The 27565-nt window shown below is 37.2% G+C and overlaps 3 protein-coding genes across 3 annotated transcripts; 1 reads left to right on the top strand and 2 right to left on the bottom strand.

Moving 5' to 3' along the window:
• The first annotated feature begins 2305 nt into the window (after positions 1–2305).
• Positions 2306–4337, top strand: LOC119076101 (sorbitol dehydrogenase-like). Its single transcript, XM_037182758.1, has 6 exons — positions 2306–2876; positions 2949–3116; positions 3179–3362; positions 3425–3460; positions 3517–3864; positions 3952–4337. The coding sequence occupies exons 1-6, from the start codon at positions 2823–2825 to the stop codon at positions 4242–4244; spliced, it is 1083 nt and encodes a 360-aa protein (XP_037038653.1). The 5' UTR covers positions 2306–2822; the 3' UTR covers positions 4245–4337.
• Positions 4338–11349: 7012 nt separating this feature from the next.
• LOC119076035 lies at positions 11350–15710 on the bottom strand. The gene is made up of 3 exons (XM_037182654.1): positions 12876–15710; positions 11873–12816; positions 11350–11817 (listed from the first exon to the last, which is right to left on the bottom strand). Exons 1-3 carry the CDS (start codon positions 13631–13633, stop codon positions 11474–11476), a joined length of 2046 nt encoding a protein of 681 aa, XP_037038549.1. The 5' UTR covers positions 13634–15710; the 3' UTR covers positions 11350–11473.
• A 3787-nt stretch (positions 15711–19497) lies between these two features.
• On the bottom strand, positions 19498–27250 carry LOC119076055 (arrestin domain-containing protein 4-like). The gene is made up of 3 exons (XM_037182690.1): positions 26803–27250; positions 26467–26655; positions 19498–21338 (listed from the first exon to the last, which is right to left on the bottom strand). Exons 1-3 carry the CDS (start codon positions 26915–26917, stop codon positions 20020–20022), a joined length of 1623 nt encoding a protein of 540 aa, XP_037038585.1. The 5' UTR covers positions 26918–27250; the 3' UTR covers positions 19498–20019.
• Between the last annotated feature and the right edge of the window lie 315 nt (positions 27251–27565).

Below are 27565 nucleotides of genomic sequence, written 5' to 3' on the forward strand. Positions count from 1 at the left end.
CACGATTCCTCTGCCCCTCGGATAATTTACTCGCTCAGATAGTACGGTTTTTACCTCAGAGAATACCCTTCGACGTTTTCGCCTTCATAATTTCTAGTCGATCTCACCATTGAAGTTTGTTGTTGACTTTTTCTTGAATCGAATGAGCAAATCTTTAAATTCTTCGAGTGTTTGAATTGAAACTAGAGTGTCGTTATCACATCTCTATTATTTTGGATTTTTTGTGGAGTGACGTTAACAGTTTTTGTTATCAGCAACTGTGTACTTTTCCAAGATTAAAATAGTAAATATTTTTGTTAACTAAATGCTATCTATACCTTCCGGGCAGCGGAAACTTTTTATGCACAGCAGTGATTGCATTCTCAAATATATATTGACGCGCTAGTGCGTAAAGGTGAAGTTTTAAAAAATGAGGATCACACTGCCGTTCATAAAATCTTGTTATTGAGCTTGTACCTTAACTAAAATTTTGCTTGCCACTTTTGTTTTATCTTTTGCGCAATGCTTCCATTTACTTCACATATGGTGTATACCTCGCACGTAGCAGTTACGAGTTCGAAAACCGATGGACAGTTTTTCGTCCTGATTGTAAATCACTAATAATAGCTACATTCCTAACATGTCTCTAAATGGAAATAGATGCGCAATAGATGTGAAGATTGACAACACATCGGATGCACAAAATTCCAGTTTAGGCACAAGTGAGCAACAAGATGTTGTGTACAGTAGTGGGATCTTCATTGTTTTAAACGTCAAACGTAAAAGTATATATGAAAATCCATTTACGCACTACTTTGATCGCATTACTGTTACATAGTTTCTAGGACGTCAGGATCCGGAGCTATCCCAATTTTAAGTTAAATGGGAAATGCATTTGACTTAAAATTGGGCTAGCTCCGGATCCTGACGTACTAGGAACTATTTTATTAGTGATTTAGAATCAGTACGAAAAACTGTCCATAGGTTTTCGAACTCGTAACTACTACGTACGAGGTGTCAATTAGTGAGGCACATGTTAGGAAAATAGCTACCTGATGTATCATTTGCTTTTTCACATGCAGTTCGGACCGTAAAAATCAATCTCCCGATCGGCCGTCAGGTGGCCAGTCTGGCTCAGACTTCTAACTTCTAACTAATTGACACCTCGTACGTAGTAGTTACGAGTTCGAAAACCTATGGACAGTTTTTCGTACTGATTCTAAATCACTAATAAAATAGTTCCTAATACGCCAGGATCCGGAGCTATCCCAATTTTAAGTTAAATGGGAAATGCATTTGACTTAAAATTGGGCTAGCTCCGGATCCTGACGTACTAGGAACTATTTTATTAGTGATTTAGAATCAGTACGAAAAACTGTCCATAGGTTTTCGAACTCGTAACTACTACGTACGAGGTGTCAATTAGTGAGGCACATGTTAGGAAAATAGCTACCTGATGTATCATTTGCTTTTTCACATGCAGTTCGGACCGTAAAAATCAATCTCCCGATCGGTCGTCAGGTGGCCAGTCTGGCTCAGACTTCTAACGGTGAAGGAACATGGCCTCACACAGAGTTCAAATCAGAAAATGTTCAGATCAAATGAACAAAAAGATTCGACAATTAATGTTGATGATACTGGTTGTCGTCCGTTAAAATATACTAGACAAAAACAAAACACGCGACAGACATTGAAAGAATCTAAAAATAGATTCGTTACATGTGCCCTATTTTAGTACAGTGAGCAAAAATACAAATCAATTTAAAATTATTGATTCACGAGAATATTTTTTCAATTTTTTTAATTGAAGAACACGATACGTTGAGATAAAATCGAATGTGAATGAATAGGCTGACTGTGCCTAATATAAACAAAGTTTACACAAGTTTCGATTTTAGAATAGAATTCTTAAGTCAACAGAATCTAGAGGCCGTTAAACAGACTTAAAGAAACTATTATTTTGACTACACAACAAGAGAGCAAGAGAGAGATAGAGTTCTTATGGGATTTTATACACGTAACAAGTGACAAATATTTGGAGTTGGGAAAATACGAGAATCGTCACCGTGATCTCTAGTTTTCGAGCAAACGGTGCTTCGCCAACATTTCTACTGTGATATATAGCTTTAAGCTTTGATCATTTCGTTCATCGTTTTCACGAATGTCTCACAACGGCCCAGTTGGAAGCTTCTTTTCAAGAATACCGAAAACTCTTTCGTATGAACAATTGACTAAAAACTAACTAAACTGCTATTGTCGTCGGTTCATACCCTGATCATTCAAATTTAAATTTGCGTACTAACATGTTAGTATGGGTTTTTTTAAGGGGTCACCACAATTAAATACGAGCCTCCTGCGCGTAGACATTGTATTAACTCTGACGTATTATTCAAATAACTTGGTAATTTATCGTCGAGTGAAACTTAATTTCGTCACAGTGCATTTCGCTGATGATTTACCCCTCCATTTAGCTGAACATAATTCGGAACCGATGGGCTATTCATATTTTTATTAATATTTATTTTCCTCTTCATTAAACGAGAATCATTAAATCGATTGCGCCGTTACGTAAATGAGTGATAAGAGAGTGAAAAAGAAAAACCATTTATATGTGAGATAATACGACACCTTTAACTTTGCGTTTACGGCATCGCCGCGAGTGTAAAACTTGTTATTTTCTCGGTGATCAGATCAGTGTGTTTTGCAAATTTGAATACGGCAGACGTGTTACATAAAGAAAGGTGAATACACTAGACGTAAATACACTGTATACTAGAGTGATAGGCATTATATGTGTGAAAATATTGATTAAATAAACGTGTGCAGAACCAAATCAGGAAAATATGGCTCAAGATAATCTAACGGCAGTTTTACATGGCATTGAAGATCTGCGACTGGTAGAAGAAATAATAAATTCTAAAAATGCCAAAAGTAAATCAATTGAGATCCAAACTTGTATTACATAACAGGAACAACGTCCTATACCGACGATCAAAGACAATGAAGTCTTACTGAAAATGGACAGTGTCGGCATTTGTGGTTCTGATGTGCATTACTTGGCAAAAGGGAGAATTGGCGATTTCATTCTAACGAAACCGATGATCATCGGTCATGAAGCGGCTGGCGTTGTAGCAAAAGTGAAACGTGTCAACACGTAGAAATTCGTGCATGAAATTTATCAATTCCTTCTAATCGACAGGTTGGACAAAATGTGAAGAATCTGAAAGTGGGAGATCGTGTGGCCATTGAACCAGGTGTACCGTGTCGTATTTGCGATTATTGCAAAAACGGACGATACAATCTCTGCGCAGAAATGGTATTTTGTGCAACGCCACCCTACGATGGCAACTTAACTCGCTACTATGCACATGCTGCTGATTTTTGTATGTTAAGGTGTCGTTCAGTTCCATATAGCGTTGAATGAATCGATTTTTCTTGTGTTTAGGCTACAAATTACCGGACCATGTTACCATGGAAGAAGGTAATGAGCTCTCAGCTTATCTTTTTAAGGCAAATTTAATTCTTCGAATCGTTTAGGAGCCTTACTAGAGCCACTGTCGGTTGGTGTTCATGCGTGTCGACGAGGCGGCGTCGGTCTTGGTTCATCCGTTTTGATTCTTGGCGCCGGTCCAATTGGATTAGTCAGTTTGCTTACCGCAAAATCAATGGGAGCATCCAAAATTATGATTACGGACCTTGTGGCTGATCGTTTAGCCGTTGCGAAAACCTTGGGAGCCACGCACACTTTACTGATCGAAAAGGACCGTACTGAGAAGGACAACGTCCGACTCGTTCACGAAATGATGGGCGAAATGCCGGACAAGACGATTGATTGCAGTGGTGCTGAATCTACCAGTCGTATGGCCATTCTCGCAACAAGATCAGGTAAGATGGACACCGAATCACATTATCATCGATCCGTTAAGTGATCAATCTGGTGTTCATCGAACTCAATGTTAATCCTCCCAATAGGTGGCGTTGTCGTTTTAGTCGGAATGGGAATACCGGAGCCGAAACTGCCTATCGTAGATGGTTTGATTAGAGAGGTTGACATTCGTGGTGTATTTCGTTACTGTAACGACTATCCAGCTGCGCTGGCATTAGTCGCTAGTGGTACGGTAGATGCTAAGAAGTTGATCACACACCATTTCGACATAACCGAAACGGCAGAAGCCTTTAATACGGCCCGACACGGATTGGGCGGTGCGATTAAAGTGATGATCCATTGTACACCACGGAATTCGAATAACCCGAAGCCGTTGTAGAGAAGTGTCTTGTTGTGTCCTTTAGTCTCCATTGTTTGGAGGCTCTGGTAATTGAAATATATTTTATTAGAATAAACATTTTTGGTGCAAAAATTGATTTGTTTAAATTGATGGAGTCAGTGGTGCCGAGTGTACAGGAGGAAGGTGATTACCCGACATGAGAAAGTTTATGAAGTCCATGAAATGAGAGGACAATTTTAATGTTTCATTGAGGAGAAGTTACCGGAGCAGAAGGTTTCTAATATTGACTTTCGTTAAGTGGAGCTCAGAAAAATAATCTTGCCCACCCATGAACATAATCACAAAACTGAATGGAGTTTGAGGTCGCGACCGGTCGCCTGAAAATGTAAAATAAATCCTCCATGAACCGGAATGAATTTTCTCACGCTTTCAGAAATTCAATGTTACCGGCCTGGGAGGTTGAGTCAGGGCCTATTTTCAAGAATTTAATTCCTTTGTGAATTCGTGAAATTTTCATGATTTTTTAGAAAACTTGAAAAGTTTTCGCGAAAATAAGCCCTGGGTTGAGTATTACCGATGTACGTTATGACTAGGAATTTGATGGCTGGCTTGGTCATGAATCTGATTTTAGTGTCGAAAAATGAAACATTTAAATTTTATAACGAGATTTGTACAGCTAAAACACACGATAATGAAGTGCAATTGTTTTCATTTATTGCACCTTGAAGTGCCTGTGCAAACAGTAAACTTCATCTCAAATATCTACACATGCACTGCGCATTCTGCTAAAATATTTTACAAATCACACGAAACGTGGAAGTGATTATTAATAGACCGAGAGCCCACATGCATCAGTCACTCATAAAGGCATGGTTTGAAACCTATGTAAAACGAGCCATCAGAACAGTCGGAGCGTTTGCTGCGACTGAGCCCCGTACAAACCCGTATATCTATTGCGTACGTGACCCTAGTGCGTCTGTCACCCTACTTTGACCGTAAGCCTATTGCGCCGATTAATGTAGTTAAAGTAAAATTATTATGGAATGTGTACATCTTAGAAATTGCGCATAGCGCAATTACGAAGCCCCGTACGACGTTCCTTTCAAATGAAACAAAAATTTCAAATCGCCCTAAAATTTTAATTTATTGAGTATAAATACACATAGGGCCTAGTATCGGCCTCAGTCCGAGGATCCAAATTTAATTTTTTTTTCAACTACATTCTATTCGGCCTTTGATTACCTTCCAAATGAAACAAAAATTACGAAAAACGGATGAAATTTGCTCGAGTTATATGTAAAATACACATAGGGCCCTAGTAGCTTTTCACTTCTAAGGCCCTAACTCACGGTCCACTCACCCGATTTTAAAAAACTTTTCTTTCCTGGATTGGTATTGACAATACCTATTATTTGCTGTTTACATTTCCATCGTTTATTTTGCCATAAATATCACCAAAAGACCTTAAATCACTTAGGTGGCCCTAACTCACGAAGGGTCGACCCGAATATGCCCATCTTCGAACTTAGCCTCACTATTTTCAGGGGGAAAAAAATTTTTGAAATCGGATTTGATTTACTTAAGATATCGACGTGACGGACAGACGGACAGACGGACAGACAACATTTTTATTGCGGATTCGTCATCTATGAACATAGGCAAACACTTTGCCCTTACCGTCTGCTTCGAATTCCATCAATTACACACGGCATCGTAATCCTATAAGCCCCTTTGTATTTCGTACGGGGCTAAAAAGGGATACATGACCCGATACGAAAAACTCTCTTCTACCACTTTCGTCTTTAAGGACTAACTAGGGCAAGTGCAACTTTCATACATAGAAAATCCAAATTGTTGTCAAAATTAGAATACTGGAGCCAAATAACGAATGAAGTTGAAAAATAATATTTTCGATAAACTTTTGAATTCGATCGACATGTTAGGCATGCCAGACCTGCCGATAATAATTTCGATTTTTAATTTCATTCTTTATTTGGCTCCTTCGTTTTGGCATCAATTTGAAGTTTCTGCGTGACAGTGTGACGTCTGATATATACCCTAGAGTCACCTTTTTAACGGCCCGCCTACAATAACAAATGTCGTGCAAGAAAAGTTTCCTGAATACACCAACGGAAATTGAGTCATTACTTCATTGACATGAGCCAACGCACTTCAAGCAAAAGTGCTATTAATGACAGCTGCCAAATAGAGTACTATTTTGTATGAAATTTTATCTCCACTCTTTTTACAGTGTAAAATTTTGTTTAATGCACTGTAAAGTTTCAGTACCCTATTTAGAGTACCACTTTTGCTTGAAGTGCGTTGCATGAGCGTTAAAACTAATTTCCCTCTGGCTGCAACCTTCGCACCTGGCAAAATAAAAAAGTTCGAAGCAAGGACGTAATATACTATTTCCGCATCGCGTAACAATTTGTTATGAATTAGAAATAGATTCCTAATGTCTATGAGAAACTGTAAAGCATGTGTGGCTCTCGGTCTAAAAACTGCAATGCATTTTCACTGTCATATATTTCCTGAGATGATGCTGATACATTATTCTGATTGCGAAGAAAACGAAACCTTGAAATTTCATTGCAGCAGTAGTGACAGCATTGGAATAGTAGGAATGCTAAAATATTGTTCAGTGTGGGACGAAAGTACCGATAATGTACACGACAATGATTATATGACTTCGTTTGAATTTTTATCCCATGTATTGTTGGAAGGAATGATTGTTTTACAATACTGGCGAGAAAATGGTTATTTTCTCCCCTCCGCTAAAAATTCGGAAGCCTTTGTTGTGAAAAACGTTGTACCTAAATCGGGAAAAAGTTGGAATTTGAATTTTCTCGGGTGAATTGTGGCCCTCGCTACGCTGCAATTCCCAACTTTCCTTTCCGTGTTGAACAAATAACTATTCTGTGGCCTGTTCTTGAAGCTGGATTTATAATCAAAAAAGCTTTCAATTTTCTTTGAATTTCTTTTATTCGTTATGTCATTTCGAATCAAAAAGCTTTGACGTTTTTTCTAGTTAGTATACAGTCTGTTAAGAAATTCTTACGCTATGTACGTTGTGAAAAAAATCATAAACAACATAAAATGTTAGTAATATACAGTAAATGCGTAGCACACACTTTCCAAGTACAAATTTTCCATAAGACAAAAAAAAATTCCTTTGCCAACTGACTCAATTATTATCCGATAAAGACTTATGTGCTCTTTCTCGATAAAAGTCGTAGATAAGAGGTAAACGTAGAAACTTATTCTGAGTTCAGTTTATTGAAACAAAGGGATATTATATTCGACCGATAAATTAATTCAAAACTACCGATAAAAAATAATAAATGACCGGTAAACACTAGGGGGGTCCAAAAAATAAAAGTGTCGAGGAAGTTGGGAAAATAAACCTTTATGGCCTCCTGATAAAAATTGTATATGGGGCCGATGCGATCCGAGTTGGTTTATGGGTCGCTCAAGGACGAAATGTGTGAAAAAACACTGAAATTTTCCATACATTTTTTCCATTACTTTGTATGAGAAATTTTTTTTAACGACAATATCAAACTTTTTTGGTCCAGACAACTTAGATTAGATGCAAAAGCAACAAAAATGCGTTGGTTCCACTTTTTGGAATTTTTATATCGTCTGGGCACACCTAACAATATCGATATAGACAAAAATCGACATATAATTTCCAAGTAATACAAAGTCAGGCGAGGTCACTATTTAAATTAAGTGTTAGGTGTCGTTGTAAAGGTAATGACAGTGGCTTTCTAACGAGCCCACACACAATAAGTTTCAAGTTGGTGTCTTGACGTAACAGTCATTTGAAAATTGCCTGAGTTCACGACCCTGACATTTTTGCACCAAAATCGATTTCTATATAGCTTCAAAAAATTGTTTTCGAAAAAATTTCTTTTTGCAATGAAAGCTTATGCCATAAGCTCTCGTTAGACATGAATATATCCGATGCACATCCCATAAATGTTTTGGAAGAACCCAAAGACTGAGTGAACAGATTACGAATCTATGACTGACTTGGGAGCTGCGAATGCACTTACAAATCATTAAATCTCTTTGGATTATTCTGAAGTGAAATAATCCAACTCACCTTAAGAAGTGACCTCAGCATCTGTTAGTTACGTTCAATTTTTCATTAACCCTCATTTTCGTGGTTTTTCACATATTTCGTCATTGCGCGACCCATAAACCAACTCGGATCGCATCGGCCCCATATATATTTTTTATCAGTGGGTCATATAGGTTCGTTTTCCCCGGGGTCCGCCAACTTTCTCGAAACTTTTATTTTCCCATACGATTCTGGACCCCCCTAGTAAACACGGTACCGATAAAAAATAATAAAGTACCGATAGCGAAATTCCCGAGTACCGATAAAAATATTCCGAACTACCGATAAGTTTTTACCGATAAAAAGTGCTGAAATACCGATAGATTGTTCATTTTATCGATCATTTTTAATTTTTTATCGGTAATTTATTATTTTCTATCGATCATTCATTATTATTTATCGGTAGTTCATTATTTTCTATCGGTAGTTTATTATTATTTATCGGTAATTTATTATATTTTATCGGTATTTCGGTATTTTTAATCGGTAAATTATTATTTTCTATTGGTGCTTTCTATTTTTGATCTCTGCGTTGAAATAAAAAATTTAAAAAGGCAGATAAAAAAGGAGGTAGAAAATTCAAAAAGGAATTGCTGTTGGTCTATGTCTAGGTTGTCAATTATGCGAAGAACATAAATGTCTTTGTGGTAAAAACGTAAAACGTAAAAAATTATAGAAAGTGAATTTAGACGTTGATGTGGGAGTTACATCGGGAACTGGATTGTCAGTGGTGTAAAAGCCATAGTCCAGATGATATCCTTTCGAACAACGACGGAAGGAATTGATCGCAAGGGATCGGAATTTGAGGATTTGGAAACATGGGCGCAGATTATTAAAAAAAATCTGAATCTATCAATAGTGTCAGAGACTCTGACTCTTATAACATTGTTATTGCTTCAGCGGTCATTACGCGTTGGTACGACTTTAAAAAAAATTCTTGTTTACGCTTAGACAAGAACCGATATTTAACACCTCAACACCGGTAGCAAAGTTCGTAATCCGGCCGGCAATGCAACTTCATGGGATCGAAATAACATTCATCCTCTTAAGCATAAATAAATGTTTTGTTGGTTGTTACTAAGGCAGATTGAACGGTGGGAGCAGGCATTTAATTTATTGGATTTATTTCGATGATGTCAAATAAGATAGCATGATCTCATAATGCTGAAATTCCACATCATTTGGTCTATTTGGTAAAATGTGGTAAAATAAGAAAGAAACAGTTGAATGTTGTATATGCCCAAATAAGTCTTTGATTGAAGAAAAATATTTAAAAAAATAGCAAAATTATAACACACATACGAGAGATCAAAAATAGAAAGCACCAATAGAAAATAATAATTTACCGATTAAAAATACCGAAATACCGATAAAATATAATAAATTACCGATAAATAATAATAAACTACCGATAGAAAATAATAAACTACCGATAAATAATAATGAATGATCGATAGAAAATAATAAATTACCGATAAAAAATTAAAAATTATCGATAAAATGAACAATCTATCGGTATTTCAGCACTTTTTATCGGTAAAAAAATATCGGTAGTTTGGAATATTTTTATCGGTACTCGGGAATTTCGCTATCGGTACTTTATTATTTTTTATCGGTACCGTGTTTATCGGTCATTTATTATTTTTTATCGGTAGTTTTGAATTAATTTATCGGTCGTTTATTAGTATCCAAACAAAATGTCTATTAGCAACGCACTTCAAGCAAAAGTGATCATAGTCGACAGCTGCCAAATAGAGTACTAATTTGTATGAATTTTACAGTGTTGTGACACACTATCAAGTTTCAGTACCATATTCAGAGTACCACTCATGCTTGAAGTGCGTTGCTATGAGAAATAAATCAATGTTATTTTTGAGGTGTAAAGTGTTTGAATGAATAATGTGAGTCATCCATCAAAGATCAATATCAACAAAGTGATGGGTAATAATGATGATGCTCCATGAATAATCTATGGAGGCGAAGTGAAAATGGTTTCTTAATCGTCCTGCGTTTCCCTAGTTTCCAATTTATGTAAAACAGTTTGTTCGTTGTATTTCATTCTAGTACAACAACATGGAACAACCATGGAATGGATCATTGTTTCGCTGATTTTCAACTCAATATCTACAGTTCATCTGCTACATCAGGAAGTGATTCTGATTAAGCAGCTAAACGAGGCGTTTAATTTTGATCATAACATCATTTTGATGGACGCAACGCTTGACTCTGACCACTATGTCGTCGCGTCATCATCGCGTAAATCAGATTATGGAAAAAATGTACCTCAGACCATCTATACCTTCAACAGCGGTTCGGGCAACAATATTACTGCCAACTTAACTCAAATAACCAGCAAAAATGCTCTCGTGATTATTGCTGTAGAAACTATGAATATGGAAGACGACGCAAAATTATTGTCAAAAGTGAGAAAGATTCGAAGCGTCAGTCCGAAAGTAGTGTTTTTCACCAGAAAGTTCACATCAATGCACGCAATTGAACAGTTATTCCAATGGAGTTGGAGTGCTAGAATTATAAACATTTTGAGTGTATTTTACTCGAATGATCGTCTCGATTCGGAACCATTGCTAAATGTCTTCCGATTCGATCCTTTCGGACCGTTTACATTGAAAAATGTGACCAGTACCGTCAACGGTCGTAACTTTGAACACTTTTCTGAATATTTTTTAAATATTCTACAAATAGGAGAAAACAGACATCTATAAATTGCTTATTCATTGGGGCTGATGCATAAACTAGCACTTAAGAAAGGTTTTTTGTGTGATTTGAAGGAAAACAATTAATTTTTACAGTTCTGTATGTGTTCAAAGTTTTGGTAGGCGGAATAAAAACTTTGAACAAAATTTTCTGATCACATAGACTCTCCACAACAAGCGAAATTTGATAATATTTTTTAGCAAAATCTTAGGCATCAGTTTGCTTCAACACTCGAAACATATAAATAGAAAGAATCCAAATAGTTCAAGCTCATTTAAATTTCATTTTTATTTATAAGTCCATACAATTTCCCCTCTATTGAGGGGAGTATCATTTTTCTTTAAGTCCATACAATTTCCCCTATATTGAGGGGAGTATCATTTTTTTACCATACAAGTTATTCAATATAACAGGCGTGATCAATCTATTTAAAATTGAAGTCCAAAATTTCAACCTTATTGAACACAATGTCTTCCCCTTTCTGCACCGGCGCTGTCAACGTTTTGCGCACCTGGCTTGTTAAAATATTTCGTTCTTCTAAGAAATCTGGCCAGAAGAATCGTGACTTGTGATGCTGCAAAAATATAACCTTGTGGAAGTCAGAATTAACCTGAACCACTTTCGCGATGAAGTGTTTGAAGCGTTTAGTTTGTGGAACAAAAAATTCAACGATGACGAAGTCGAAAGGTTGCAGATTTTGTACAGAACCTGTCGCAGCGCTGATACCGTTTTCTCCCGTTGAAGTTTTGTTTGCATCTTTTGAGACACCTGCAACGAAAGTTGGATTTAAAATAGTGAAACAGTGAATTAACCAGAAAGTTACTTGAAAAGGCACCAGCATTAATTGAATGGAACTTGGACTCTGCAGTGATCGACGATAGTGGTAGGGTATCGCGGCCGCTTGTATCATCCTTGGAAGACTTTTTTGGTTTCGATTTTGCCTTTGGTGGCTTCGTTTTGGGTTTCAGAACTCCAATTGTTTTGCGTTTAACTTTCCGAGGCGTTTTACTCTTTGCCGATTTTCTTGCGGTCGTCCGAACATTGTCCTCGTCGCTGTCAGATTCTTCCAATATGTTTCCATCCAAATCTTCATTGTCACCGTTCGATTCGATTTCGCCAGTTGATGCCTGAATGTCAACAGTCTGATTCAGCAATATATCCTCGAGGCTGACACTTTTTCCAGGCTGTACATCGATTTTTCGTCGCTTCGCTTTCGTTTGTTTACAAACACCATTCCGCAAATCTTGAAGCATGTCCATAACAGCCATCGACACATTCTCAGAAATATTCTCGGCTTCACTGTATTTCGGCAATCTGTCAATGACTTCGGATGGATTCAACGGATAAATACCGCACTTCTTAAATCCAGCGACCAAATTTTTGGAAGAGGTGTCGTTGTTTGTAACGTGTTCGTGCAGTTTTTTGAGGAGTCCGGGAAACGATTCCTTCGTGACTGTTTGAGACTTCTTTTGCAGACCTTTCTTCCACTCATCCAAAATTCCACGCCATGATTTCTTTAGTGGACCATAAAATGCCACATCCAATGGCTGCGTCATGTGCGTTGAGTTAGTCGGAAGACAAACGAAAGCAATCTTATTGCTCTCACATAATGACAGAACTTCTGCCGAGAAATGGCTGGTCAAATTGTCACCGATCACAACTACCTTGCCGATGTGTTTTTGCTTTCGTACGAAAGGAACGAACATACTGGCGAACCAATCAGCGAATATGGCAGCGTCGAACCATCCTGACTTACTTCGGTTGTATCTAAAAATTGTTCGTTGAGTTTACCTGAGCTAAAAGGCAGCTTAAACATAATGAATTACCTCGTATCCGGTGGACCACCTTCCATCCAAGTAGGGTACAGGTGTTTGGCCTTGTAAACGACGTATGGAGGAAGCATCTTGCCAGTGGCACTTCCACAGAACATTATAGAGGTGCTGGCCTTGCTAGTATCACAAATGCGCTCTGGATACTTGACACCGCGCTTGAAAATACATTTTTTCACTCCGGGATCATCCGATAAATTGGTTTCGTCGTAATTGTAGACATTTTCAGGGGGTATCATTGTTCCATCGTCGTTGGTCAGAGTCTCCTTCAAATTGTTGAAATACTGCTCCATAGCTTCTTCTGTCAACCCAGCTTTACTTCGTTTAATGTTCTGACAATATTTCAAACTGACGTCCAATTTGTATGCTTTAAGGAACCGCCGAGCCCATTGTACGCTAGGCATATTGTCTTTGAACTGAGAGACCTGCCGGTTCGACTTGTTCAAATATAACTTGGTCAGTTGGCATAAGTCCATTTGAGTGAATGGGAAGCCCCATTCGGACACGGTAACCACATGCTTGACGATGATCTTCTCTTCCATCAATGACAACAGCCGAGAACGTCCAACGCTTCTGACGTGTTTCTTGTTGATTTTGTGACTCAGAGTTCCTTTCGAAATGCCGTATTTCTTCGACGCTTTGTTTAGGGTGATCTTGCCATTTGCAATCTCGGTGATGATCTTGGATAGAAATTCATCGGAGTAATTCTTGTATCGACGAATCATACGATCGTTGGGTTTTTTATGACTAGGCATTGCGTGCTGGAAATAAGGTCGATTTGTATCTGTTCAAAGTTTTGAAAAATTTGCGTGTTTTGTGTAGGCATCCAACTTACTTTACTTTATAACACTAACGAGGACGAAAAATTTAATTATTTCCAGTCGCAATTGATTTTAATGTTTACTGAACACATCTCAAAAAGAATTTTAATGAAATACATCCGAAAAGTATTTAAAAAAAATGGTCTCTTTGCGAACAACGTACGGAACCGATATGACCGCGCCAATCAATTTTTGAATTATAAAATTCTCGGTTGCTTAGGTTTTTGATTATTATTGTTAATTTGCTGCAACTGACTTTCAACCAACAATTTGAATGAAAGGTTTTTTGAAAATTAATTTTTATTTACAAGATATGAGACATCAAATTTCGTTTTAATTTTTCGTTCAAAGTTCTGATAGTGTTCAAAGTTACGACCGTTGACGGTAGCAAGTCATTTCAGAATTATTTTTCCGACAGCGTACCAAATTTTCGCGGGCATCCATTACGGTTTGGAATCATAAATAACGCTGCTGTTAGTCATCTTGAGGAGGAATTTTGTCGCTCTATTACGGTCGCTTTTAATGCATCAAAATTGGATACTGAACTAAGTGCGGAAGAGTATCGAAATCTATCGATAACCAAAATGGACGAAGACATTTTGAAACAACAAGTGGGGATTTACGATGAAGTGCAGTTGTTTCCCGTCTACCCGCATCGTAAAGTTACTTTTATGTTGATGGTTCCACATGCGTTGCCATATTCGAGCATTGTGACATATTTAGCAAATGCGACATGGGAGCTCATCTTCATTTGCATTTTTGTTACAATCATTGCTGCATCACTCCTGCTCACCACTTCTTGCTATTTGCGAACAAACAAAATTTACTTTCACCGACATGTTGCGGTCGTCGGGAATCTGTTAATGAATGACAACGTAACTGTCAGATACAACCAACTTCCATGTGCAGACGTTTGCGTCTTAGTGCCGTTAACATTTGCGGGATTAATTGTAATGAACGGCATCTTATCCGTCTACCAAAGCTATCTTACGTTGCCAATTTACGGGCGTCAAATCAAGACAATCGACGATCTTTTCAACTCGTTATTGCCGATCTTGATCAATAAAGTTTATTGGGCGGATGTAGTAACTAGAGTATTAGAAGATATTTCACAACATGATGGATGGGATGATAGAGTAATTCGATTAGATTTTGATGAAATTGAAAGAGAACTCAAACTTTTCAATAATACTGTTGCAATTCCTGTATCCAACAATCGTGGTCAAGCGTCGATAGAGGTGCAAAAACGTTTGGGCTTAAAAGCATCTTATTTGAATGATGATTTAACCTTTGCGATATTTTATGCAACATTTAGGACAAATCTATATTTCCCTTTTATCGAACCCTTGAACAATATCCTTCACCGTATGCAAACTGCTGGGTTGATCGATAAGTGGGCTAAGGAAGAAAACCAAGACATTATCCAAAGTATGTATGCAACGAGTAGCCGTCGTTTACAACGGATCGACGAGCCGAATGGTGGGGAATTTCCGATACCGAATGTTGTCTGGTTTGGGTGGATTTGCAGTGTATTTGTATTTGTTTGCGAATTAATTTGTTACAAAGTTAAGATACTAATTCATCAGTCAAAAACCCCATATGAAGGAAATGTGGCGCAAGTCTTTCGTTTTCGATGAATCTCTTAATCAGAATCCACTGATTAAGGAAGACTAACTTTTGAGTTTCTTTTTTTTCAGCGTTCAACCCGATTTTCGAATCTGGTTAAAGCGCTGTATTATCATTTTACTCTTTTATGGGCTTTTGACCGATATATCAGTTGTTTTGGAACTGTTTTTGATCATTATTTAATCAAACCTTAAGAGTAAAAATGCAATGCAAGCAGTTTACCATTTGAGTCAACTCATCCGGAGTCAGAGCAGGCCTAATGTAGGAACCAACCTGCTTCCATATCAACGATCCCAAAAGTCCAAAAATTGGGTTTTCTCTGACTTAGGTAACATCAACACAAACATTTCTTTTCCTGATTCAGAACTAGTACATTTCAACACCAAACGATGGCATTAATTATCATTAAAAATATAATATTTTTGAGGCCCAATGTAGGCTACAAATTTGCCAATACCCTCTCTAGCAAACAAACTAGAAAAATTAGGGTGATAAAACAGTACAATGTCAAGGTATATGTAGCCCATTAGAAATTGTACGTTTTTAAAAATAAATAAAATGAAGTATGAGCAGCAATGTTCTTTTAACCCCGTACGAAGTACGAAGGGGCTTATAGGATTACGATGCCGTGTGTAATTGATGGAATTCGAAGCAGACGGTAAGGGAAAAGTGTTTGCCTATGTTCATAGATGACGAATCCGCAATAAAAATTTGGGCCGTCTGTCCGTCTGTCCGTCTGTCCGTCTGTCACGTCGATATCTTGAGTAAATCAAAACCTATTTCAAAAATTTCCTGAAAGATAGTCGAAATAGTGAGGCTAAGTTCGAAGATGGGCATATTCGGGTCGGCCCTTCGTGAGTTAGGGCCACCTAAGTGATTTAAGGTCTTTTGGTGATATTTATGGCAAAATAAACGATGGAAATGTAAATGACACGGCAAATGATAGGTATTGTCAATACCACTCCAGTTTTTTAAAATCGGGTGAGTGGACCGTGAGTTAGGGCCTTAGAAGTGAAAAGCTACTAGGGCCCTATGTGTATTTTACATAGAACTCTAGTAAATTTAATCCGTTTTTCGTAATTTTTGTTTCATTTGGAAGGTAATCGAACGCCGAATAGAAAGTTGTTGAAAAAAAATTAAATTTGGGTCCTTGGACTAAGGCCACTACTAGGGCCCTATGTGTATTTTACATTGAACTCGAGTAAATTTCATTCGTTTTTCGTAATTTTTGTGTCATTTGGAAGGTAATCAAAGGCCGAATAGAATGTTGTTGAAAAAAAATTAAATTTGGGTCCTTGGACTAAGGCCACTACTAGGGCCCTATGTGTATTTTACATATAACTCGAGCAAATTTCATCCGTTTTTCGTAATTTTTGTTTCATTTGGGAGGTAATCAAAGGCCGAATAGAATGTAGTTGAAAAAAATTTAAATTTGGATCCTCGGACTGAGGCCGATACTAGGGCCCTATTTGTATTTTACATATAACTCGAGCAAATTTCATCCGTTTTTCGTAATTTTTGTTTCATTTGGAAGGTAATCAAAGGCCGAATAGAATGTTGTTGAAAAAAAAAATTAAATTTGGGTCCTTGGACTAAGGCCACTACTAGGGCCCTATGTGTATTTTACATATAACTCGAGCAAATTTCATCCGTTTTTCGTATTTTTTGTTTCATTTGGAAGGTAATCAAAGGCCGAATAGAATGTAGTTGAAAAAAATTTTAAATTTGGGTCCTCGGACTGAGGCCGATACTAGGCCCTTCAAAAAAAAAATTTTAGGGCGATTTGAAATTTTTGTTTCATTTGAAAGGAACGTCGTACGGGGCTTCGTAATTGCGCTATGTGCAATTTCTAAGATGTACACATTACATAATAATTTTACTTTAACTACTTTAACCCGCGCAATAGGCTTACGGTCAAAGTAGGGTGACAGACGCACTAGGGTCACGTACGCAATAGATATACGGGTTTGTACGGGGCTCAGTCGCAGCAAACGCTCCGACTGTTCTGATGGCTCGTTTTTGTTGAAAATAGCAAGGTTCTGAAGGAACAGGTTAAGACACTTACAAAGGCGGGTGAAACACAAATCTTGACAATTCAGACATGTTTGTTAAGTTGAAATCGTCATATAAAATTTTCCAAACCTAGTTGGCGCTGCAGGAAAATTTTTGATCATACCGCCTTCGCGGTTTACTTCGAAAGTGTCTTAACCTGTTCTTTCAGAACCTTGGAAAATAGTATGTCTCTTGTCACCATTTCGGTCTTCTCGAAAGCACGGCAGAGTAAAGTAAAACAGACAGGAGCGCTTAAATGGATTCTTTTGAAAAACAGCCTACCGAAATCGGACGCATTTTCTAGTGGAATTTTGTATTATGTACCTAGAAAGGACTTCGACCCTAGAAGCCAAAACCACTTTCAAAAAAGTGCTTTTGGGCCAAATAGGGTGGTTTGGATGCATTTACGATGAAATAGAAGTTGAATTTTTAAGGACCCCAATAAGACCCGAAAGTACAAAAATTACCTTTCCAATGATATCCCACGCGACCATGTATGTTTCGTGTACCCCGAGAAATTTCTGTAAGAACAGTGTAACGAGGGGTAAATAACTGATTTTATGACAAGGATTATATGAGAAAGTGATTACCCCCTCGCAGTGTAAGTCTTCGGTTAAAAACTTTAACTGCACATATTTCAGTGTGGAATTTTTAAATCAATTAGTCCCTACACAGCCCAATAGTACATGTAATTACATTTCTAACGACACCTCACACGACCTTGTGCTGCTCGTGTAACGGGAGAATTTTTTGTAATAAAAGTGCAAGTTTTCGATTTTTGATCACCTTTCACCAGCCACACAAGCTTCGAAGATTTTTTTTGAAAGTGGTTTTGGCTTCTAGGGTCGAATACCTTAATGGGAACATATAAAAAATTCCACTAGAAAACCCTGATTTAACTAGGGACCTGTTACATCTAGTAGCCTTTGTGTTTTGCGAATACAATTTTTCAATTTTAGTCAGTGTTCATTTCAGTTCATTTTCATCCAGTGTATTAGGTCACCTATTTGACGTTTCAAAAATGAACCGCTACTGCCTGGTTTATTTTACTCTGTCGTGTCAAATGTGAATAATTTGTGATTATGTCTTTTTTGTGTTTGGCTCAGTTATTTCGGTGTGTAAAAATGAAAGGCCAAAAACAGACGAACTTTGCGTTGATGGGATCGACAATTATGCTGAGTTTTCCATTGTAATATTCACCATTGGCTAAACAATGGAAAACGCAGCATTAGGTATCGATCCTATCAACGAAAAATTGTTCGTATGTTTTCGACCTAAACTTTCCAAGGGAATCTCGGTGTGTTTGGGACTAAGCCTGCCTTGCCCGTTTCTCTTCTATATACTCATTGAAGAGTATAACCTGAAGTGAATCATAATTTGCCGATCCATGAAGCAATCGTCTCCTTCTCGTTTTTTCTCTACCTCTATTCCTATTCCTGAACCGAATACCACATCTGTATATAGAAATAGAGTAAAGACAATGCTCTGATCTGATACATCTCGCAATGAGAATGGACTTTTTTACCTGTTGTCTTAAGAAAGACGCACAGGGGCTTAGAGGGTCTACGGAAAGAATTAGAAAGTTTGGGAAATTGGATGAAATGTGACTTGGCCTCAATGCATGGAAAAAACGATACGAAATTTGGTGTGAGTCTAGTTTAGTTGGGTTCGTTTATAGCGTTTGTTTGTTGAATTTGTTTGTTGGTTCTGTTTGAATGAATTTTTTCTGTTTTTTTGCTGCGCTTGTTTTCACAGCAGTTTTCCACTTTATTTCCCGATTTTCCATCAGAAGATGAACTTGCTCTTGTAAACTTTCGAAACTCGTTCAACTGAAAGTGTACTGCTGTCTCGTGTAACGAACCAGTGGAAACGACTGAAGATGGTTAGACCACGCTAACCACTGACCGCCACTGTATCCGGAGGTCGAAACAGCATTTCATCTCCACTTTCGCTTCACGCGATTCATGGGAAAGGGAAGAGTAATTATGCTCTGTTTGTTTTGGTGTATTCGTTTGAACTTAATTTTGTCTGCGTATTAGATAACACCACCCCTGGAATTAGTATGTTTTCCAGGTAAAATAAAGTTTTGTATACCTTTGGAATATTGAATGAACAAAATTGTAAAATTTCATTACGTTTGCATTTGGATGCATATCAGCGATACCAGCAATGTTATGTAAATAAATTTGTACTTAGAATATAGTGATAGCATCGTGTAATGTTAGTATCATATAATGTCAAACGCAAAATGAATTATAAATAATGCCCTGTAGTGCGTTAATATAATCAAAAAAAAAATTGTTCGAGTTTCCTAATCTAAATACAAAAAAAATGATAAAAATCGTAGATATCAAAAATTGATTACAAAAAAAATAAAATAAAATTATTGTCGTGTAAGATAGTCATTCTTGTGGCCTCATGCGGTCACACTTCTAATCTCGAATCATTTGACTAAAAAATCAATTTTAAAAAAATTTGCAAAATCTAAAACTTAAAAACCTAAATTTAAAATTGATATGCCAATTCTTCGGTGTTCCGTCAATCAAAATCCAATTGTCGTGAACACATTTTCTCCAAACATTCATGTCTCAGAACGTTCTTAATCCTAATCATTTAACTGTAAAAAACCAAAATTTGTTCGCTCAAAACATCATAATCACTAACAGTCCCAAAATTATTGTCAAGGCCAAGATAAGTCGTTGCTTTGCAATCTCACCGCCATTCGATTCACCGTTCACTGAATCACTGCTTTCCTGTACCGCTTCAGCCATTCGTCTACGTCTTCGCGGTGGAACTGATGCGCGTTGTTCGTTTCCACGGAACGGTTCGTTTGAATTCGCAGTATCCTGGCGGGATGTCTGCGAAATGCTTAGACTGGACATCGAACTGTTTATCGACATCGAGCTATTCATCGACATTGAGCTAATCATCGACATCGATCCGAATACTTCCGGTGAACCGAATACTTCCGAATAAGATGGTGGAGCATCGGCACATATTGAACTTCGTGTAGAATTGGGACTTACAGCATAAAAGTCCAGTGGTGGAGCTGATGGCGGAACATTTGTACTGTGTCGACGCGGTTCAACTGTTTGATTTTGAATGGGTGAACTCGTACTGAACGGGGAAAACGGATTAGTGTCGGCAGCGGGTGGGTACGAATTGTTTAATTGTGACGGTAGCGATGGATACATGGATGTGTGTGGCATTGGCATTGGCATTGGCATAGCGATTGGAAGAGCCGGCAATGATTGATTGTCTTGTGATCCAGTGGTGGTGCCACTCCAACCAGGCATATTAGCATTCAGTAAACCAATTGTGCCTAATGTCACTGGTATTACTTCGATGAGGTTCTTGTACAAACCGCTAACTTTAACCTCGACCACGATGTCATAGCTAATGTGTATGATGTTGCTCGCTTGTTTATCGGACGATTGCAGCTCTGGCACGTCCAACAAATGTTCGTATTTCTGTTCAGACTTTTTGCTCACTCCGCCGGCTTCTTTTTTTAGAATCTTCAAAATTTCCTGTTTCGTTGATCGGGCCGGCGCCTTGCTGTGATAATCGATAATTTTCCGTAACGTGAACTTTACCTTATCCACATGCGTTGAGCTGTTGTTCGTAACGATCACTTGAATGGGCAACTTTTCGCCACAAGCGAATCCCGTGCGCGGTATTAAAACATGCAACGAAATGGGACCACTGCTAATGAGGCCAATGTTTCGCGTTAATTGCTTCTGTTGTGGTACGCGGGCATACGGATCGAAATTTAAGTCCAACGATTTCATAATCGTCAATGGCACCTTGTACGTTTTGTCCAGTTTCCATTTGCGGTCGATCGTAAATTCCATTTCGTATTTGATTTTGCCGTAGGTACCTTTGAACGAGGACGGGAGCATGTGATTCAGATCGAATCGGAAATTGTAACTGACTTCATCTTGATTGATCTGGAATTGAGGACCTGAAAAAACCAAAAATATTCTGATTCAATCGAGACTATACAAACGAAAACCATAAAACCGTTTATTGATCTAGACTATAGTACCAGCTATGAGTGCTGCATGGCACGTGCATTTAATTATGACATCATGACTTTCAATCCAATTGAACATAATGAACAATCTGTTACAACATGAACAAAAATGCAGCAAGAGTCAAAGTTCATTGTCTAAGTTTATTTGTTATTAGACTCGGGCGATATGTAACCATTGTGAGAGTTTGGAAGGTTTGCATTTTTCTTCGTATTCAAAATTTGTCTATGTAACCAAGGTACAATGGGTACCATGTCTTTGTCACTGACTCTTATAGCGAACATTCCAACTGGCTAGGAATCATTATTTAGATTTTCTCTGTTAGAACCGACAATCACGAACCATTGCAAGCTTAACGATCATCTCCACAGAAGAGATCGATCCTATCTGTTCTGTGGTCTGGCATCTGAGAGTGGTGTGCTTATCCTGGGGGATTGTCCACTTTATATCAATCTCATGTTTCGCATCTTCGGGTATTATGAACTCCAAGATGAGGATCTACCATCATTAGATAACGACTTCTTATCGAAAATAGGAAATTTCCATAATAGAAGTAGAAAGGTTAGGGAGAAGGGAACAAATGATCTCTGATTCTCAATTGAAGAAGCCTGCAAAACCTCTCATCTATCTAAGTGTTCACGGTATGAATGAATAAGGAACTCTCGTAAGCATGGGGCCCTTATATACCTTAAGGCTGGAAGTCAACAAAACACAATCTAGTGAGCAAGGTTGCATTAGCGTCGCTAGTCGTTAGCGACGCTACTAGCGTCGCTACTAGCGCCGCTAATAGCGACGCTGATTTTGAAAATTTGTCGCTACTAGCGTTAGCGCTCGCTAGAATGACATTAGCGAAATTATTTTCGCTGATCGCTAATCACTTCGCTAATGAATAATAGAACTTTCTAGGTATTGAACAAATTAATTATTAAAATTGTTATTTGCATAACTAGAAGTGAAGTGTTGAAAAACCAAGTTATGAAACCTACTTCAAAATTCCGTTGAAAGCAACGGAGAAACTGACGTATTTTTGGCATGGCAGTTTCTTGACTGTTGTAGATGTCAATGAGTTGTCATAAAATGGTTGTCGTGTTTTGCTTGAGTAGACCAATTTCAATTCACAATTCTTTGGATTACCAAAATTCACATGAAAGCTTGTTTTTAGAATTATTCATCCCTAGGATGCAAATAGCTATTACGCACAATCTTTTGCAACTCCCGTAAAAAGAGAATCTTTAACATTTATTTTCGGAACATTACTGTCGAACTTTTGTCTACATTGTGAACAAAGGCAATTCTTTTCGGACCAGTTTTATTCTATTTGACAAGTGGTTGCTGGCTAAAGAAAAACATTGCTCAGACATTATTTAAAGACATTTCAAGATACTTTGGAAATACAAGATTTTGTGGATTCAAAAATTATCGATATGCAATGTAGATGACCTTCTGCATGTCAGATGACAGTTTTTTGAAAAGTCATCCTGAAATTGGTCAGCTATTCATTGAATACAATACTGTTAATCTCAGTAGTGTCCCTTCTGAAAGACTTTCCAGTTTTTCGAAATTAGAGAGCCGATATCTGTTAATTGAGAAATGGGAGCTTTGCAGCTTCGCAATCATAAAATCTAATAAATTTTCATCAATCAAAGTTCATCAAAAACAATATTTAAAAATTTTATTTAGATTTCGTCATGTTCAGCATGATTAAAAGTGTTAAAAAATTTATTATTAAAAAATCGTTTTATTCACTAGATCTTTTAGCGAAACATTAGCGATCGCTATTAGCTATAGTAGCATTTCAGAAAAAATAACTTATTCGTTAAAATAACGTTGTAGCAACGTTGCCACAACGGTTGTGCAACCGTTGTTGCCCGGTTATAGTTCAACCTACGTCAATTAACCGTTGGATAACCGTTAAACAACGAAAAAGTTAAAAATTATAGTTGCTCTACCTTAAATTTTTAACTTTTTCGTTGTTTAACTGTTATCCAACGGTTAATTGACCTAGGTTAAACTATTACCGGGCAACAACGGTTGCAAAACCGTTGTGACAACGTTGCTACAACGTTATTCTAACGAATAAGTTATTTTTTCTGAAATGCTACTTGCTATATAGCGCGCTAACTTTTTTTCTGTTAGCGAATAAGTTTAGCGACGCTAACATTTTTCGAAATTAGCGTTAGCGTTAGCGTCGCTAATAAAAATCGTTAGCGATCGCAACCTTGCTAGTGAGTATTAGAATCAAAATTGTGAATCCGACCACTAAAAAACTTGAAAATTACGACACATGACATGACATGACACATGACAGTGGGCACGCTTATCTGAAAAATATTTGGAAAAGTACACTCGACGGTATCCAATTTCGAAGTATTTCTGACTAACGGCTCGTCAAAATGAACTACTATGAAATGCTTGCAGTCCAAATCAAAAATCACCAAAAACATTTACGCACTGCTAATGGCTACTAATGGTTTGATTCTTTAAAACCCTTTCAATACCGAAATATTTCCTGAGCAACAAACCTATAGTAGCATCTCTGGTGTACTAGGAGCGAAACTAATAGGAGTCGAATACCGTTTCATCTAATAATGCTATCGCTGGTGTAAAATGGGTACACTCAAATTCACTAGCTTAAACCGAGAGCAATTCTTTTGAAAAACAGAATCTTGAAATCAGACGCATTTTCCATTGGACTTTTGTATATATGACCAATAAGGTATTCGACCCCAGAAGCCAAAACCACTTTCAAAAAAATTGTTCGAAGCTTGTGTGGCTAGTGTGAGGTGATCAAAAACCGAAAACATGCACTTTTCTTACAAAAATTTCTCCAGTTACACGAGTCGTACAGGGTCGTTTGGGTGTCATTAGAAAGGTAATTGCATATACTTCCGCGGCAAATAGGGTCTTATTGGGTTTAAAATTCATCCACATGGAGATATATGCAGTTGAAGTTTTCAACTGAAAAAAGACTGAAAACTCACACTTTTCTTACAGAAATTTCTCGAGTTACACGAAACGTTCATTGTTAATGCTTGCAATGATAATGATATAAAATTATGTAAAATTTCTATTCAATTAGATCACATATAATAATTACAATATGCGCGCGCATCTTCATGCTCGCGCATGCGCAATGCATTAACAGTTCAGTCGATAGAATTGTTATACTTGAATCATATACGCGACATTATGAACAATTATATGCGCGAATGTAAACATTGCAATCATTAACGTGTAATATGAGATGCATTAAGCGAAATATGTGGTAAAAAGATGTTAAATGATTTATGGTATTCATTTCTTGGAAATGTTTATAATAAATTGTCTTTTTTGGAAACATTTATTCCGGATAGTTTTCGGTATAAATGTATTAACCAAATTATGGAAAAGGATGAACGTCACATCCGGTGCATTGCTTTATTACTATGTGAATCAAGCGTAAAAATACTTCCCACGATAATTATAAGTGATTGTAATTATAACAATAAGTTCTTTGTTTAGAATTAGTATAAATACTGTATCCATTCAATGGATAAGATCAGAGTTTGAGGAGAGTTTGAGAAGTATTCAAACAGAAGAGTTTGAGAAGTATTCAAACAGGAGAGTTTGAACGGTAGTCAAACAGGAGAGTTCTTGTGAAAGAATCAGTTAATAAAGTAAAGTTTATAATTAAAATAAAACATCTTAGTCTTTTTATTCGATAAAAGGATAACCGTAGGAAAAAGCTCCTACGGGTTAAACATTCATGGTTGTGTGGGGTGTCATATGAAAGGTAATTGCATGTACTTTTAGGAGAAGTAGAGCTTACGGAAGTTTGGTAGCATCTACGATGAATTATGTGAAGTTGAAATGTTAAGTGCTTATATTGCATCGGAGATGCTATCAAACTTCCGTAAGCTGTACCTCTCCTGAAAGTACATGCAGATACCTTTCATATGACACCCCACACGACCATGAACGTTTCGTGTAACTCGAGAAATTTTCGTAAGAAAAGTGCATGTTTTCGGTTTTTGATCATCTCCCACCAGCCACACAAGCTTCGAAGAATTTTTTTGAAAGTGGTTTTAGGTTCTAGGTACCAATGCCAATCTAGGCACATATAAAAAAAAGTCCAATGGAAAATGCGTCCGATTTCAAGATTCCGTTTTTCAAAACATTCCCTCCGATTCAACTAGGTTTTGTTGGCGTAACTGACAATCGGTTCAAATCCGACTGCGGTTGATTTTTAAGTGATTCGCTCAATGGCACCCGGGTGAAAATGAAAGTCTCAAAGGTTCGAAAAACGTAGTCTCACGTCTCAAAAGACAATAGATTTGAGACCATGAGACTACGTATTTCGAACCTTTGAGACTTTTGTTTTTCACAAGGGCACCTCAATCAAGTGGTGGATTGGAAAGTAGGTTAGAAGAGTTTGCCACTTCGCTATTGCGATTGGTGTTGCTGGACTTCTAAAAATACCTAGTTATTGAAGAACCAATTTTTGACCGTCATTCTGGTCTGTTGTTCGGAATTGTCAAGATCATTTCATAAATGTAATTTTTCAGTTTTTAAAGGCAGAATTTCGTAGAATGAATAGCCTTGAAATCGGAAGAATTGAAGAGTAAAATGTTCTCATCTCTCTTCACTATCAAAAATATTTTTAAAAAAAATCCTGCGAACCCCCCTTATTCATTGAGAATTCATTGAAACTTGTATTCTCTTCAGCGATCTATCAATATTCAAATAAACGAGACCAAAGTTCGATCAGATTTAACACCAATATATAAACGTGTGTCGTGCCTGACGTTCAAAAAAATTTCAATGATTTATACAGACACTGGTTCGCACGTTTTGACTATGATTTCATTAACAATATTTTTCTCATTTCAAAAACCACTTCCAAACAATGCCGTCATCGTTGCTGTTGTGTTGTTGATTTTTTATTGCGAATTGCTTACTATTCGTATTATACCTTGATTGTTATATACGAGCGTAAACCGACCAACGAAATGACTCACAAAGAAACGCGATAATCTTTTTTTTTTGCTAGCGATGACTTAATCATTGATAGAGACTTACCATGCTTAGATCCGGCTATATAAACAATTTCACCGGCCAAATAGTCTTCGTCCCCAGACAGATGCAAAAAGCGATCTTTATCCTTTGTCATTTCATCTGCAGAATAGTTTGTAGGCGCTGCAGTTGATTCTGTACGTTTCAGCGTAGACCAGCTACACTTTCCATGACCGGTTATTTTGAAGAATATACCTGGACGGATCAAGATACACGACATGGTCGATTATTGAAGTAGATAATTGAATTACTGAAGGCCGTAATGCCGTTCGTTGAACCGATATAGCGAAATTTTTCCTTACAAACAAAAGAAAATGTACAATTTCTGCGAGAGTAACTCACCGCGAACCTTCTTTCCATTGTATTTGAGCAGTGTTATCGTACCAAATATTGTTTGGCCCGAGTAGTATGTGCTTGTTGGTTTGTCTAAAACAATTCGGCAGTATGCACTTTCCATTTTTCTTGGCTTTTCTTTGACTTTTTAATGGTATCACAACAATTCAATTCGTTCACCCACAACGGAACGAACTCTTTTTTTTATCACAAAATTTTTAATCCTCCTCACTGGAAATCGATAATATTACAAAGTGCTGGGAAACTACAAGTCACTATTTCACTCCACTAAGGTTCTTTCTTTGGAGGAACACTTTTCATTGTCTTTCTGCACTTTGTGAAAGATTTCTTTGACTGAAGAAAAAAAAAATGAACTGAATCGTCCATCGAATGTTACAAAACAAACACTTTTAGAACTTACAATATTATGAACAGTACGAACGAAACAGAAAAACAGCTGTCTCGAACTATACGAAATGAAGTGTAGTGTCGACGCGTATGTGTGTGTTTGTCGAATATTTATTTTGAATATGCTTCGTGTGATGATGTTTGTACGTTGTACACTGTTGTAAAATTTTGTGTTCGGTATTCGTTGTTGCTCAGCATCGCATCTTTATTAAATGGGTTTTAGACTTGACTTTATTAAAGTATAATTTAGTATGTTTCCAACGTTGTTTTAACGTAATTGTAGATTTGAAGTACTTATTAGGGTGTAGCGTTTTAACGAAAGTATTTTGTTTTTTAAGGCCTGCGGGTAGGTTCGATGCAGAAT

This window comes from Bradysia coprophila, unplaced genomic scaffold (assembly GCF_014529535.1).
Source record: "Bradysia coprophila strain Holo2 unplaced genomic scaffold, BU_Bcop_v1 contig_232, whole genome shotgun sequence".
Lineage (NCBI taxonomy): Eukaryota > Metazoa > Arthropoda > Insecta > Diptera > Sciaridae > Bradysia > Bradysia coprophila.